Source organism: Vespula vulgaris, unplaced genomic scaffold (genome assembly GCF_905475345.1).
Source record: "Vespula vulgaris unplaced genomic scaffold, iyVesVulg1.1, whole genome shotgun sequence".
Classification (NCBI taxonomy): Eukaryota; Metazoa; Arthropoda; class Insecta; order Hymenoptera; family Vespidae; genus Vespula; species Vespula vulgaris.
Genome location: NW_026114519.1, coordinates 150,268 through 166,055, shown reverse-complemented (window position 1 = coordinate 166,055; position 15,788 = coordinate 150,268). Strand labels below are relative to the sequence as shown.

At 28.7% G+C, this 15,788-nt stretch overlaps 3 protein-coding genes across 4 annotated transcripts; all 3 read right to left on the bottom strand.

Annotated features, from left to right (window-relative positions):
- Nucleotides 1-20: 20 nt before the first annotated feature.
- Nucleotides 21-759, bottom strand: LOC127072490 (carnitine O-acetyltransferase-like). The gene is made up of 3 exons (XM_051012924.1): nucleotides 630-759; nucleotides 300-421; nucleotides 21-218 (listed from the first exon to the last, which is right to left on the bottom strand). Exons 1-3 carry the CDS (start codon nucleotides 757-759, stop codon nucleotides 21-23), a joined length of 450 nt encoding a protein of 149 aa, XP_050868881.1.
- Nucleotides 760-1,455: 696 nt separating this feature from the next.
- Nucleotides 1,456-4,063, bottom strand: LOC127072502 (RISC-loading complex subunit tarbp2-like). The gene is made up of 2 exons (XM_051012937.1): nucleotides 3,719-4,063; nucleotides 1,456-3,515 (listed from the first exon to the last, which is right to left on the bottom strand). Exons 1-2 carry the CDS (start codon nucleotides 4,061-4,063, stop codon nucleotides 2,733-2,735), a joined length of 1,128 nt encoding a protein of 375 aa, XP_050868894.1. The 3' UTR covers nucleotides 1,456-2,732.
- A 2,806-nt stretch (nucleotides 4,064-6,869) lies between these two features.
- LOC127072509 (RISC-loading complex subunit tarbp2-like) lies at nucleotides 6,870-14,882 on the bottom strand. Of its 2 annotated transcripts, none has more exons than XM_051012946.1 (2): nucleotides 14,538-14,882; nucleotides 6,870-8,929 (listed from the first exon to the last, which is right to left on the bottom strand). In XM_051012946.1, the coding sequence occupies exons 1-2, from the start codon at nucleotides 14,880-14,882 to the stop codon at nucleotides 8,147-8,149; spliced, it is 1,128 nt and encodes a 375-aa protein (XP_050868903.1). In that variant the 3' UTR covers nucleotides 6,870-8,146. The 2 variants fall into 2 exon arrangements, with proteins under 2 accessions (XP_050868903.1, XP_050868902.1); XM_051012945.1 differs by lacking the exon at nucleotides 6,870-8,929 and adding an exon at nucleotides 12,279-14,338.
- Between the last annotated feature and the right edge of the window lie 906 nt (nucleotides 14,883-15,788).

Sequence of the window (15,788 nt, the reverse complement as noted above, 5' to 3'; positions counted from 1 at the left end):
TACATAGTATATCAATATAATCAAACATTACATAAGTTTCTCATCCGACACAAAGTTTCTTTTAAAGTGTTGGCAAATTGTGTTGCGTCTGCTTTTGTACTGGATTTGAAGGGAGAGCAACGAAAGAGAATATCGTTCTCTCGAGGATTATAACAACAACCGTAACCTTCTGGTACAACCGGACCGTAACACATAAATGACGATGTTTTATGAGGTACCTGTTGATTAGAGAATTACATCAAAACTTGTATCCACAATTGTAAACATGTTTATTCGGAATAACTATGTTTATTTCTTACTTGACTCGTTGTTAAATCATAGTATGTACTTTTAATATATGCAACATCCTTATACAATTCTGGAAGACACATTGATTCGATAGAAGCTATCATTTTTAAACCAAATAAGTGCCTATCGACACCTTGTCCAAATGAAGGCTGAGCAGAAAAATAAATTTTATATCTTTAAATAATTTGTTAATAGAAGACTTCATTAAAGCATCGAGTAGTTTGAAATAATCTTTCACTAATCGATATATTCATCTGATATCTAATAATGACCTCGGTTGCAGTCGTTTTGTTCGTTTATGGCTGTAAACATCATCTCTTTTCATTGTTTTTCATCCGTACATCCATCTTTACTCATGGCTTTTGCAAATGACACAGATTCGGTGCTAGTCCATCTGATACATTCTGTCCTTGCATTTTTAAATCTTCTTAATCCAGCGCTTCCATAATGATTAGGTGAAAAGTAAATCATAATTATTCTTTTGCTTGTTGTGTAATTTTGCACATAATAAATATAATTTTACGCATAGTTAATGTGCGTGTAGTAATTATATGACATTACATGTATGACACTTAATTAGATAGTAATATAAACCTACCTATAATTCCAGGAGAAGTTGCTAAATTACTCCACAATTGTATTGTTTTATATGGAATCTGAAATAATTTAACATCTTCGTACAAAGTTAAATAAATAATGTCAGATGATCTGGGAAAAGAAAAATAGCTTTGGGTTTTACTCCAACTTCTGTCCCATGTTTGACTAGTCTATAGCCCTCTAGAAGAATCTGATCGTTCTTCTTTCGTTTCTTACGAGACTTTACATTTATCATTAAAGACCTAGAAAAAAGATATATTTGTATATCATTTTATTATTAAGATATTATGATATTGTATATTGTATACTGACCTAGTAATACTATCATTTTCTTTGAGTTTGATGATACGATTGCTCCATCCGTTTTTATTATTGATCTTATCACTTTCCTTATCTAAAAGAGTTTCTTCATTTGGAGAAACTTTTTTTTGTGATTTAATTTTTCTGACCATGATACTCTGTCGTTTTCTCTGTAATATCTTTGTATCAGTCACAACTCTTTGATCATCAACAACTCATTTTTATTCACTATTGCAATTGGTTTACGATGTTCCCATCTAGTATACTTACATTTTCTTTGTAGATTTGTTGTAGGTTTAGCAATAAATGTATCCAAAATTTTTCTATTACAAATCACTCTCAAGTGTAGTTGTCTTATACTGAACAGCATTATTTCACAATTCCTTTAACACTTATTTATAGGTTATAAATAAAGCGGAAATTATCGCGTTTGAACGATTTTCATGAATAGCGTCCCTTCCTGTATATTTCAAATCAATTGACAATAAATTGGCAGCGATTAAGACGTATATCTTCAAACTTTCATTCATAACTTTTTAATAAAATAAATAATTAATTTTTTAATGTAATAAATAAGTAATTTTTTAATAAACAAATAAATAATAATGCAGAGAATAATGCAGAAATTAGAAGAAAAGCATTGACTGAAATACGGGTAAATTCATATATTCCCGCCTAATAACTTTTCAAACCAAAAATAACATGTTTCGAATAGGGAATTTTCTTTATACACGTAACACGATGACAAGTACTTTTACAGCCATTTTTATTTGCCTTTTGTTGTTACAATTTCGGTTCTTGTAAAACGTCAAGATTTTGTACTATATTTATACATTTACAGTTTCTTAGTTTACATATAACAAAGTCAAGGTAATAAAATATATTTATACGATTAAAATTTTACATTTTATATCAAATATCGAGACATAAAATATATTTGTACGCTTACAGTCTAACATTTTATATTGATCATTTATTTTTTATTTTCTTTTATAATAAATATTTCAAGTCTTAAATTCACTTTAATGGATTTTAAAAGTTTATAAAATATACTTATACGATTATAATTTCATAGATTATGTAAAGCCTCAAGGTATAAAATCTTTTTTAGGGTTACCATTACATTTGATTACTATTACGATTACGTTGCAATTACAACAACGATTACGACATCAATCATGATTACTAGTACGACTATGACTACGATCACAACACGATCACGATCAAGACTACGACTACGACTACGATCACGATAACGACCACGATTCTGATTCAGATTCTGACAACGATTAAGATTAAGATTAAGATTAAGATTAATATTAAGATAAAGATTCTGATTGCGACTACGACTACGACTACGACTACGACTACAACTACGATCACGATCAGGATTATTGTCACGATTATTGTCACGATTATTATCACAATTACAAACACAATTACGATTGTATAAATTGTGATATCAACATATATAAATTATAATACCAAAAAGTAAATGTCATAACGTAAAATTGTAAGAACAACTGTAAAAAATTAGACATTCATATTTACTCCAAGTATATTATAATCGTGTCAAGAATATTAACTAGAGCTATTGCTCCTGCAACCAACGAACTGTTATGTGCTCCAAATTGAACTATATCTAGAGGATTACTTATTTTAAAAGCAGTTATCTTTAGCAATGGATTCCTGCTATGTATAATCTTTTTTTCCATGGATAATTTCATTTTCTCTTCAATATATACTAAAATCTCCTGTTCCAGAGAAGTTACTCTTACGATGTCATATTTCTCTATATCCATAAAACTTCTCTTAAAGCCTTTGACAGTATTAAATATTTCAATTAATTTTTCCTCGCTACCATTACAAACAGTATTGTAAACGTACTGTTTGAATAACAAATGACGATTTTGTAATTCAATAACATCCTTTGGAAGTATTGGTCCTAGGTAACTCTTGATATTTGGATCTAGAAATTTTTTCTTCTTATTCGCTTGAGATTCGGTTTCGTTAAGTTTACAATTATCTACTTTTAAACTTAACTCGTTAAGAACATCTTTGTCTATTCCAGACAAATCGTCACAGTCTTTAAAAGGATTAGAAGATCCGCATTCATCTTTGTTTGCAACTGACGGATCATTAGTATTCGTGAGACGTTCTAGTATCTTTTTTGCTACACTTTGTTTGACTTGCTTTTTTCTAGTTCCTGTTGCTTCTTCAGTTATTGACCCTACTGTACAGGACATAGTAAACACTTTTTCGTGTGCTGGGCCAGTTATATTAGTAGTTTGATACTCTGCCTGCATTAATTTATTTTCTAAACAGTATTGCTAAAAAACCAGAAAACTTTCTTACGATCATGTTATAGACAAAAAGTATTTACAAAAAATATATAGTAAACTCTAAAGAGAATGATGATGAAAGTATATATATTCTATTAGATATGTATTTTTATATATATATATATATATATATATGTATATATATTCACAGAATTAAATAGAGAAAAAATAATAATTTAAATGAGTCATACTTGTAAAGATCCAACATAATTTCTAAGGTCTTCATCCATTAATGTTGAATCTAGCAAAGCTGGTACTGATGAAGTATCAGGATAAATGTCGTTTGAAGATGATAGTGGTTTTGTCTTAGAAATGTCATTTGGGTCTTCCAACAATATTAACATATTCTGAGCTGCTTTCTGCTTCGCATCTTTTTTATTCAGAGCTTGTCCAATTGCTGAGAACTCTTTATATTGTACTTTAAAAGTAAATATATTTATTTGCTTACCAGTTTGTGAACGAAGCAATGTGTAAACTGGTAAGAAGCCCTCTTTCATTCCTAACTCTTGTAAAATCATTATTGCTGTTTTACCCATTTTACTGAATAAAAATAATTGAATGAGATGATATCGAAATTGAGAAATGTAACTTTTTCTTGAACGTTTTAACGTTTTTAAGAACTAATGAGAACTTAAAATTTTTTTTCCTATACGATGCAGTACACGCCCTTAACAAGAGAAGATGACTGACAAGTATTGTACGTTGGGCGTTGTGCTGATCACTTCTAACAAAGGGCCATAGGTATGGTCTACCTGGGAAAAAAGTTACCAGCAGATCTCTCTACTGCGCATTGCTCAATCGATTTTTCATGTACCTATATACATATGAAGTGAAATATTATTATTATTATTTTATATTACATGAAAACATAATATTAATAAAAAATTAAGTGCATATGTATATATATATGTGTGCGTGTGTGTAAGCATATATATATACATATATATATATATATATATATATATACATACGCATATATAATATATATACATATATAAACATATATACATGTATATATATTATATACCGCATTACATAGGACAAGATTCAACATCATGGGACAAAAGAACAAGACTTCTCGATGTTACTCGCTAAATATTTTCCATTTCATTTTTTTCCTCACTTATTGTCGTCCACTGATTGTTGGTTATTTTCGTTTGTCTTTAAATACTAGCGTATATATGAGTAAAATGTGCTGACGTAATAAGTCCCTTTAAAAGGCATACATGGAAGGAGAAATTCAGCAAGATCGTGGAAATACAATTACTATTGAACTTAGAAAATACGTGGAATTATGGGTATATTTAGGTCAATTTTCTTGAAATATTATATACACGAAAGCTTTCTTTATTCGAATTGATAATATTTCTGCTTGTAATACGTTATATAATTACATGCTAAATTATTTTTAAAATTCGATCGGTTGAACAGAGGAGAGTATACAAATATGTACGCAGTCAAAAATTTTCATTGTACGGTATAGATTATTTTTATTTATATCAATTATTGTATAAACACAACCATAAGAAGTACAATATCATGTGGAATATTACGGGTAGACAACAATAATAGAATATATATATTTTCATCACAACTTAGTTAATTTTGTAATATTTTATATTGTATGTTATCAAAAATAAAAAAAAAATTATACAAAGATGAGAGGTCACTTTGATAAATCGCGCTGGGAACATTGCTTCCTTTTTTTTTCGACGATTCCTCCTTTTTTTTTCCCCCAAAGAAAAAAATTCAAATAGATATTAAATATTTTTTATATTATGCTTAGAAATTGAGAATTTTATTGTTTAAATATAAATTATGAAAACAATATAGCGTATGGATAATCTATCCAAGTTAACAAATGAAATAATTATATATTTATACTATTACATAGTATATCAATATAATCAAACATTACATAAGTTTCTCATCCGACACAAAGTTTCTTTTAAAGTGTTGGCAAATTGTGTTGCGTCTGCTTTTGTACTGGATTTGAAGGGAGAGCAACGAAAGAGAATATCGTTCTCTCGAGGATTATAACAACAACCGTAACCTTCTGGTACAACCGGACCGTAACACATAAATGACGATGTTTTATGAGGTACCTGTTGATTAGAGAATTACATCAAAACTTGTATCCACAATTGTAAACATGTTTATTCGGAATAACTATGTTTATTTCTTACTTGACTCGTTGTTAAATCATAGTATGTACTTTTAATATATGCAACATCCTTATACAATTCTGGAAGACACATTGATTCGATAGAAGCTATCATTTTTAAACCAAATAAGTGCCTATCGACACCTTGTCCAAATGAAGGCTGAGCAGAAAAATAAATTTTATATCTTTAAATAATTTGTTAATAGAAGACTTCATTAAAGCATCGAGTAGTTTGAAATAATCTTTCACTAATCGATATATTCATCTGATATCTAATAATGACCTCGGTTGCAGTCGTTTTGTTCGTTTATGGCTGTAAACATCATCTCTTTTCATTGTTTTTCATCCGTACATCCATCTTTACTCATGGCTTTTGCAAATGACACAGATTCGGTGCTAGTCCATCTGATACATTCTGTCCTTGCATTTTTAAATCTTCTTAATCCAGCGCTTCCATAATGATTAGGTGAAAAGAAAATCATAATTATTCTTTTGCTTGTTGTGTAATTTTGCACATAATAAATATAATTTTACGCATAGTTAATGTGCGTGTAGTAATTATATGACATTACATGTATGACACTTAATTAGATAGTAATATAAACCTACCTATAATTCCAGGAGAAGTTGCTAAATTACTCCACAATTGTATTGTTTTATATGGAATCTGAAATAATTTAACATCTTCGTACAAAGTTAAATAAATAATGTCAGATGATCTGGAAAAAGAAAAATAGCTTTGGGTTTTACTCCAACTTCTGTCCCATGTTTGACTAGTCTATAGCCCTCTAGAAGAATCTGATCGTTCTTCTTTCGTTTCTTACGAGACTTTACATTTATCATTAAAGACCTAGAAAAAAGATATATTTGTATATCATTTTATTATTAAGATATTATGATATTGTATATTGTATACTGACCTAGTAATACTATCATTTTCTTTGAGTTTGATGATACGATTGCTCCATCCGTTTTTATTATTGATCTTATCACTTTCCTTATCTAAAAGAGTTTCTTCATTTGGAGAAACTTTTTTTTGTGATTTAATTTTTCTGACCATGATACTCTGTCGTTTTCTCTGTAATATCTTTGTATCAGTCACAACTCTTTGATCATCAACAACTCATTTTTATTCACTATTGCAATTGGTTTACGATGTTCCCATCTAGTATACTTACATTTTCTTTGTAGATTTGTTGTAGGTTTAGCAATAAATGTATCCAAAATTTTTCTATTACAAATCACTCTCAAGTGTAGTTGTCTTATACTGAACAGCATTATTTCACAATTCCTTTAACACTTATTTATAGGTTATAAATAAAGCGGAAATTATCGCGTTTGAACGATTTTCATGAATAGCGTCCCTTCCTGTATATTTCAAATCAATTGACAATAAATTGGCAGCGATTAAGACGTATATCTTCAAACTTTCATTCATAACTTTTTAATAAAATAAATAATTAATTTTTTAATGTAATAAATAAGTAATTTTTTAATAAACAAATAAATAATAATGCAGAGAATAATGCAGAAATTAGAAGAAAAGCATTGACTGAAATACGGGTAAATTCATATATTCCCGCCTAATAACTTTTCAAACCAAAAATAACATGTTTCGAATAGGGAATTTTCTTTATACACGTAACACGATGACAAGTACTTTTACAGCCATTTTTATTTGCCTTTTGTTGTTACAATTTCGGTTCTTGTAAAACGTCAAGATTTTGTACTATATTTATACATTTACAGTTTCTTAGTTTACATATAACAAAGTCAAGGTAATAAAATATATTTATACGATTAAAATTTTACATTTTATATCAAATATCGAGACATAAAATATATTTGTACGCTTACAGTCTAACATTTTATATTGATCATTTATTTTTTATTTTCTTTTATAATAAATATTTCAAGTCTTAAATTCACTTTAATGGATTTTAAAAGTTTATAAAATATACTTATACGATTATAATTTCATAGATTATGTAAAGCCTCAAGGTATAAAATCTTTTTTAGGGTTACCATTACATTTGATTACTATTACGATTACGTTGCAATTACAACAACGATTACGACATCAATCATGATTACTAGTACGACTATGACTACGATCACAACACGATCACGATCAAGACTACGACTACGACTACGATCACGATAACGACCACGATTCTGATTCAGATTCTGACAACGATTAAGATTAAGATTAAGATTAAGATTAATATTAAGATAAAGATTCTGATTGCGACTACGACTACGACTACGACTACGACTACAACTACGATCACGATCAGGATTATTGTCACGATTATTGTCACGATTATTATCACAATTACAAACACAATTACGATTGTATAAATTGTGATATCAACATATATAAATTATAATACCAAAAAGTAAATGTCATAACGTAAAATTGTAAGAACAACTGTAAAAAATTAGACATTCATATTTACTCCAAGTATATTATAATCGTGTCAAGAATATTAACTAGAGCTATTGCTCCTGCAACCAACGAACTGTTATGTGCTCCAAATTGAACTATATCTAGAGGATTACTTATTTTAAAAGCAGTTATCTTTAGCAATGGATTCCTGCTATGTATAATCTTTTTTTCCATGGATAATTTCATTTTCTCTTCAATATATACTAAAATCTCCTGTTCCAGAGAAGTTACTCTTACGATGTCATATTTCTCTATATCCATAAAACTTCTCTTAAAGCCTTTGACAGTATTAAATATTTCAATTAATTTTTCCTCGCTACCATTACAAACAGTATTGTAAACGTACTGTTTGAATAACAAATGACGATTTTGTAATTCAATAACATCCTTTGGAAGTATTGGTCCTAGGTAACTCTTGATATTTGGATCTAGAAATTTTTTCTTCTTATTCGCTTGAGATTCGGTTTCGTTAAGTTTACAATTATCTACTTTTAAACTTAACTCGTTAAGAACATCTTTGTCTATTCCAGACAAATCGTCACAGTCTTTAAAAGGATTAGAAGATCCGCATTCATCTTTGTTTGCAACTGACGGATCATTAGTATTCGTGAGACGTTCTAGTATCTTTTTTGCTACACTTTGTTTGACTTGCTTTTTTCTAGTTCCTGTTGCTTCTTCAGTTATTGACCCTACTGTACAGGACATAGTAAACACTTTTTCGTGTGCTGGGCCAGTTATATTAGTAGTTTGATACTCTGCCTGCATTAATTTATTTTCTAAACAGTATTGCTAAAAAACCAGAAAACTTTCTTACGATCATGTTATAGACAAAAAGTATTTACAAAAAATATATAGTAAACTCTAAAGAGAATGATGATGAAAGTATATATATTCTATTAGATATGTATTTTTATATATATATATATATATATATATATGTATATATATTCACAGAATTAAATAGAGAAAAAATAATAATTTAAATGAGTCATACTTGTAAAGATCCAACATAATTTCTAAGGTCTTCATCCATTAATGTTGAATCTAGCAAAGCTGGTACTGATGAAGTATCAGGATAAATGTCGTTTGAAGATGATAGTGGTTTTGTCTTAGAAATGTCATTTGGGTCTTCCAACAATATTAACATATTCTGAGCTGCTTTCTGCTTCGCATCTTTTTTATTCAGAGCTTGTCCAATTGCTGAGAACTCTTTATATTGTACTTTAAAAGTAAATATATTTATTTGCTTACCAGTTTGTGAACGAAGCAATGTGTAAACTGGTAAGAAGCCCTCTTTCATTCCTAACTCTTGTAAAATCATTATTGCTGTTTTACCCATTTTACTGAATAAAAATAATTGAATGAGATGATATCGAAATTGAGAAATGTAACTTTTTCTTGAACGTTTTAACGTTTTTAAGAACTAATGAGAACTTAAAATTTTTTTTCCTATACGATGCAGTACACGCCCTTAACAAGAGAAGATGACTGACAAGTATTGTACGTTGGGCGTTGTGCTGATCACTTCTAACAAAGGGCCATAGGTATGTCTACCTGGGAAAAAAGTTACCAGCAGATCTCTCTACTGCGCATTGCTCAATCGATTTTTCATGTACCTATATACATATGAAGTGAAATATTATTATTATTATTTTATATTACATGAAAACATAATATTAATAAAAAATTAAGTGCATATGTATATATATATGTGTGCGTGTGTGTAAGCATATATATATACATATATATATATATATATATACATACGCATATATAATATATATACATATATAAACATATATACATGTATATATATTATATACCGCATTACATAGGACAAGATTCAACATCATGGGACAAAAGAACAAGACTTCTCGATGTTACTCGCTAAATATTTTCCATTTCATTTTTTTCCTCACTTATTGTCGTCCACTGATTGTTGGTTATTTTCGTTTGTCTTTAAATACTAGCGTATATATGAGTAAAATGTGCTGACGTAATAAGTCCCTTTAAAAGGCATACATGGAAGGAGAAATTCAGCAAGATGGTGGAAATACAATTACTATTGAACTTAGAAAATACGTGGAATTATGGGTATATTTAGGTCAATTTTCTTGAAATATTATATACACGAAAGCTTTCTTTATTCGAATTGATAATATTTCTGCTTGTAATACGTTATATAATTACATGCTAAATTATTTTTAAAATTCGATCGGTTGAACAGAGGAGAGTATACAAATATGTACGCAGTCAAAAATTTTCATTGTACGGTATAGATTATTTTTATTTATATCAATTATTGTATAAACACAACCATAAGAAGTACAATATCATGTGGAATATTACGGGTAGACAACAATAATAGAATATATATATTTTCATCACAACTTAGTTAATTTTGTAATATTTTATATTGTATGTTATCAAAAATAAAAAAAAAATTATACAAAGATGAGAGGTCACTTTGATAAATCGCGCTGGGAACATTGCTTCCTTTTTTTTTCGACGATTCCTCCTTTTTTTTTCCCCCAAAGAAAAAAATTCAAATAGATATTAAATATTTTTTATATTATGCTTAGAAATTGAGAATTTTATTGTTTAAATATAAATTATGAAAACAATATAGCGTATGGATAATCTATCCAAGTTAACAAATGAAATAATTATATATTTATACTATTACATAGTATATCAATATAATCAAACATTACATAAGTTTCTCATCCGACACAAAGTTTCTTTTAAAGTGTTGGCAAATTGTGTTGCGTCTGCTTTTGTACTGGATTTGAAGGGAGAGCAACGAAAGAGAATATCGTTCTCTCGAGGATTATAACAACAACCGTAACCTTCTGGTACAACCGGACCGTAACACATAAATGACGATGTTTTATGAGGTACCTGTTGATTAGAGAATTACATCAAAACTTGTATCCACAATTGTAAACATGTTTATTCGGAATAACTATGTTTATTTCTTACTTGACTCGTTGTTAAATCATAGTATGTACTTTTAATATATGCAACATCCTTATACAATTCTGGAAGACACATTGATTCGATAGAAGCTATCATTTTTAAACCAAATAAGTGCCTATCGACACCTTGTCCAAATGAAGGCTGAGCAGAAAAATAAATTTTATATCTTTAAATAATTTGTTAATAGAAGACTTCATTAAAGCATCGAGTAGTTTGAAATAATCTTTCACTAATCGATATATTCATCTGATATCTAATAATGACCTCGGTTGCAGTCGTTTTGTTCGTTTATGGCTGTAAACATCATCTCTTTTCATTGTTTTTCATCCGTACATCCATCTTTACTCATGGCTTTTGCAAATGACACAGATTCGGTGCTAGTCCATCTGATACATTCTGTCCTTGCATTTTTAAATCTTCTTAATCCAGCGCTTCCATAATGATTAGGTGAAAAGAAAATCATAATTATTCTTTTGCTTGTTGTGTAATTTTGCACATAATAAATATAATTTTACGCATAGTTAATGTGCGTGTAGTAATTATATGACATTACATGTATGACACTTAATTAGATAGTAATATAAACCTACCTATAATTCCAGGAGAAGTTGCTAAATTACTCCACAATTGTATTGTTTTATATGGAATCTGAAATAATTTAACATCTTCGTACAAAGTTAAATAAATAATGTCAGATGATCTGGAAAAAGAAAAATAGCTTTGGGTTTTACTCCAACTTCTGTCCCATGTTTGACTAGTCTATAGCCCTCTAGAAGAATCTGATCGTTCTTCTTTCGTTTCTTACGAGACTTTACATTTATCATTAAAGACCTAGAAAAAAGATATATTTGTATATCATTTTATTATTAAGATATTATGATATTGTATATTGTATACTGACCTAGTAATACTATCATTTTCTTTGAGTTTGATGATACGATTGCTCCATCCGTTTTTATTATTGATCTTATCACTTTCCTTATCTAAAAGAGTTTCTTCATTTGGAGAAACTTTTTTTTGTGATTTAATTTTTCTGACCATGATACTCTGTCGTTTTCTCTGTAATATCTTTGTATCAGTCACAACTCTTTGATCATCAACAACTCATTTTTATTCACTATTGCAATTGGTTTACGATGTTCCCATCTAGTATACTTACATTTTCTTTGTAGATTTGTTGTAGGTTTAGCAATAAATGTATCCAAAATTTTTCTATTACAAATCACTCTCAAGTGTAGTTGTCTTATACTGAACAGCATTATTTCACAATTCCTTTAACACTTATTTATAGGTTATAAATAAAGCGGAAATTATCGCGTTTGAACGATTTTCATGAATAGCGTCCCTTCCTGTATATTTCAAATCAATTGACAATAAATTGGCAGCGATTAAGACGTATATCTTCAAACTTTCATTCATAACTTTTTAATAAAATAAATAATTAATTTTTTAATGTAATAAATAAGTAATTTTTTAATAAACAAATAAATAATAATGCAGAGAATAATGCAGAAATTAGAAGAAAAGCATTGACTGAAATACGGGTAAATTCATATATTCCCGCCTAATAACTTTTCAAACCAAAAATAACATGTTTCGAATAGGGAATTTTCTTTATACACGTAACACGATGACAAGTACTTTTACAGCCATTTTTATTTGCCTTTTGTTGTTACAATTTCGGTTCTTGTAAAACGTCAAGATTTTGTACTATATTTATACATTTACAGTTTCTTAGTTTACATATAACAAAGTCAAGGTAATAAAATATATTTATACGATTAAAATTTTACATTTTATATCAAATATCGAGACATAAAATATATTTGTACGCTTACAGTCTAACATTTTATATTGATCATTTATTTTTTATTTTCTTTTATAATAAATATTTCAAGTCTTAAATTCACTTTAATGGATTTTAAAAGTTTATAAAATATACTTATACGATTATAATTTCATAGATTATGTAAAGCCTCAAGGTATAAAATCTTTTTTAGGGTTACCATTACATTTGATTACTATTACGATTACGTTGCAATTACAACAACGATTACGACATCAATCATGATTACTAGTACGACTATGACTACGATCACAACACGATCACGATCAAGACTACGACTACGACTACGATCACGATAACGACCACGATTCTGATTCAGATTCTGACAACGATTAAGATTAAGATTAAGATTAAGATTAATATTAAGATAAAGATTCTGATTGCGACTACGACTACGACTACGACTACGACTACAACTACGATCACGATCAGGATTATTGTCACGATTATTGTCACGATTATTATCACAATTACAAACACAATTACGATTGTATAAATTGTGATATCAACATATATAAATTATAATACCAAAAAGTAAATGTCATAACGTAAAATTGTAAGAACAACTGTAAAAAATTAGACATTCATATTTACTCCAAGTATATTATAATCGTGTCAAGAATATTAACTAGAGCTATTGCTCCTGCAACCAACGAACTGTTATGTGCTCCAAATTGAACTATATCTAGAGGATTACTTATTTTAAAAGCAGTTATCTTTAGCAATGGATTCCTGCTATGTATAATCTTTTTTTCCATGGATAATTTCATTTTCTCTTCAATATATACTAAAATCTCCTGTTCCAGAGAAGTTACTCTTACGATGTCATATTTCTCTATATCCATAAAACTTCTCTTAAAGCCTTTGACAGTATTAAATATTTCAATTAATTTTTCCTCGCTACCATTACAAACAGTATTGTAAACGTACTGTTTGAATAACAAATGACGATTTTGTAATTCAATAACATCCTTTGGAAGTATTGGTCCTAGGTAACTCTTGATATTTGGATCTAGAAATTTTTTCTTCTTATTCGCTTGAGATTCGGTTTCGTTAAGTTTACAATTATCTACTTTTAAACTTAACTCGTTAAGAACATCTTTGTCTATTCCAGACAAATCGTCACAGTCTTTAAAAGGATTAGAAGATCCGCATTCATCTTTGTTTGCAACTGACGGATCATTAGTATTCGTGAGACGTTCTAGTATCTTTTTTGCTACACTTTGTTTGACTTGCTTTTTTCTAGTTCCTGTTGCTTCTTCAGTTATTGACCCTACTGTACAGGACATAGTAAACACTTTTTCGTGTGCTGGGCCAGTTATATTAGTAGTTTGATACTCTGCCTGCATTAATTTATTTTCTAAACAGTATTGCTAAAAAACCAGAAAACTTTCTTACGATCATGTTATAGACAAAAAGTATTTACAAAAAATATATAGTAAACTCTAAAGAGAATGATGATGAAAGTATATATATTCTATTAGATATGTATTTTTATATATATATATATATATATATATATATATTCACAGAATTAAATAGAGAAAAAATAATAATTTAAATGAGTCATACTTGTAAAGATCCAACATAATTTCTAAGGTCTTCATCCATTAATGTTGAATCTAGCAAAGCTGGTACTGATGAAGTATCAGGATAAATGTCGTTTGAAGATGATAGTGGTTTTGTCTTAGAAATGTCATTTGGGTCTTCCAACAATATTAACATATTCTGAGCTGCTTTCTGCTTCGCATCTTTTTTATTCAGAGCTTGTCCAATTGCTGAGAACTCTTTATATTGTACTTTAAAAGTAAATATATTTATTTGCTTACCAGTTTGTGAACGAAGCAATGTGTAAACTGGTAAGAAGCCCTCTTTCATTCCTAACTCTTGTAAAATCATTATTGCTGTTTTACCCATTTTACTGAATAAAAATAATTGAATGAGATGATATCGAAATTGAGAAATGTAACTTTTTCTTGAACGTTTTAACGTTTTTAAGAACTAATGAGAACTTAAAATTTTTTTTCCTATACGATGCAGTACACGCCCTTAACAAGAGAAGATGACTGACAAGTATTGTACGTTGGGCGTTGTGCTGATCACTTCTAACAAAGGGCCATAGGTATGGTCTACCTGGGAAAAAAGTTACCAGCAGATCTCTCTACTGCGCATTGCTCAATCGATTTTTCATGTACCTATATACATATGAAGTGAAATATTATTATTATTATTTTATATTACATGAAAACATAATATTAATAAAAAATTAAGTGCATATGTATATATATATGTGTGCGTGTGTGTAAGCATATATATATACATATATATATATATATATATATATACATACGCATATATAATATATATACATATATAAACATATATACATGTATATATATTATATACCGCATTACATAGGACAAGATTCAACATCATGGGACAAAAGAACAAGACTTCTCGATGTTACTCGCTAAATATTTTCCATTTCATTTTTTTCCTCACTTATTGTCGTCCACTGATTGTTGGTTATTTTCGTTTGTCTTTAAATACTAGCGTATATATGAGTAAAATGTGCTGACGTAATAAGTCCCTTTAAAAGGCATACATGGAAGGAGAAATTCAGCAAGATCGTGGAAATACAATTACTATTGAACTTAGAAAATACGTGGAATTATGGGTATATTTAGGTCAATTTTCTTGAAATATTATATACACGAAAGCTTTCTTTATTCGAATTGATAATATTTCTGCTTGTAATACGTTATATAATTACATGCTAAATTATTTTTAAAATTCGATCGGTTGAACAGAGGAGAGTATACA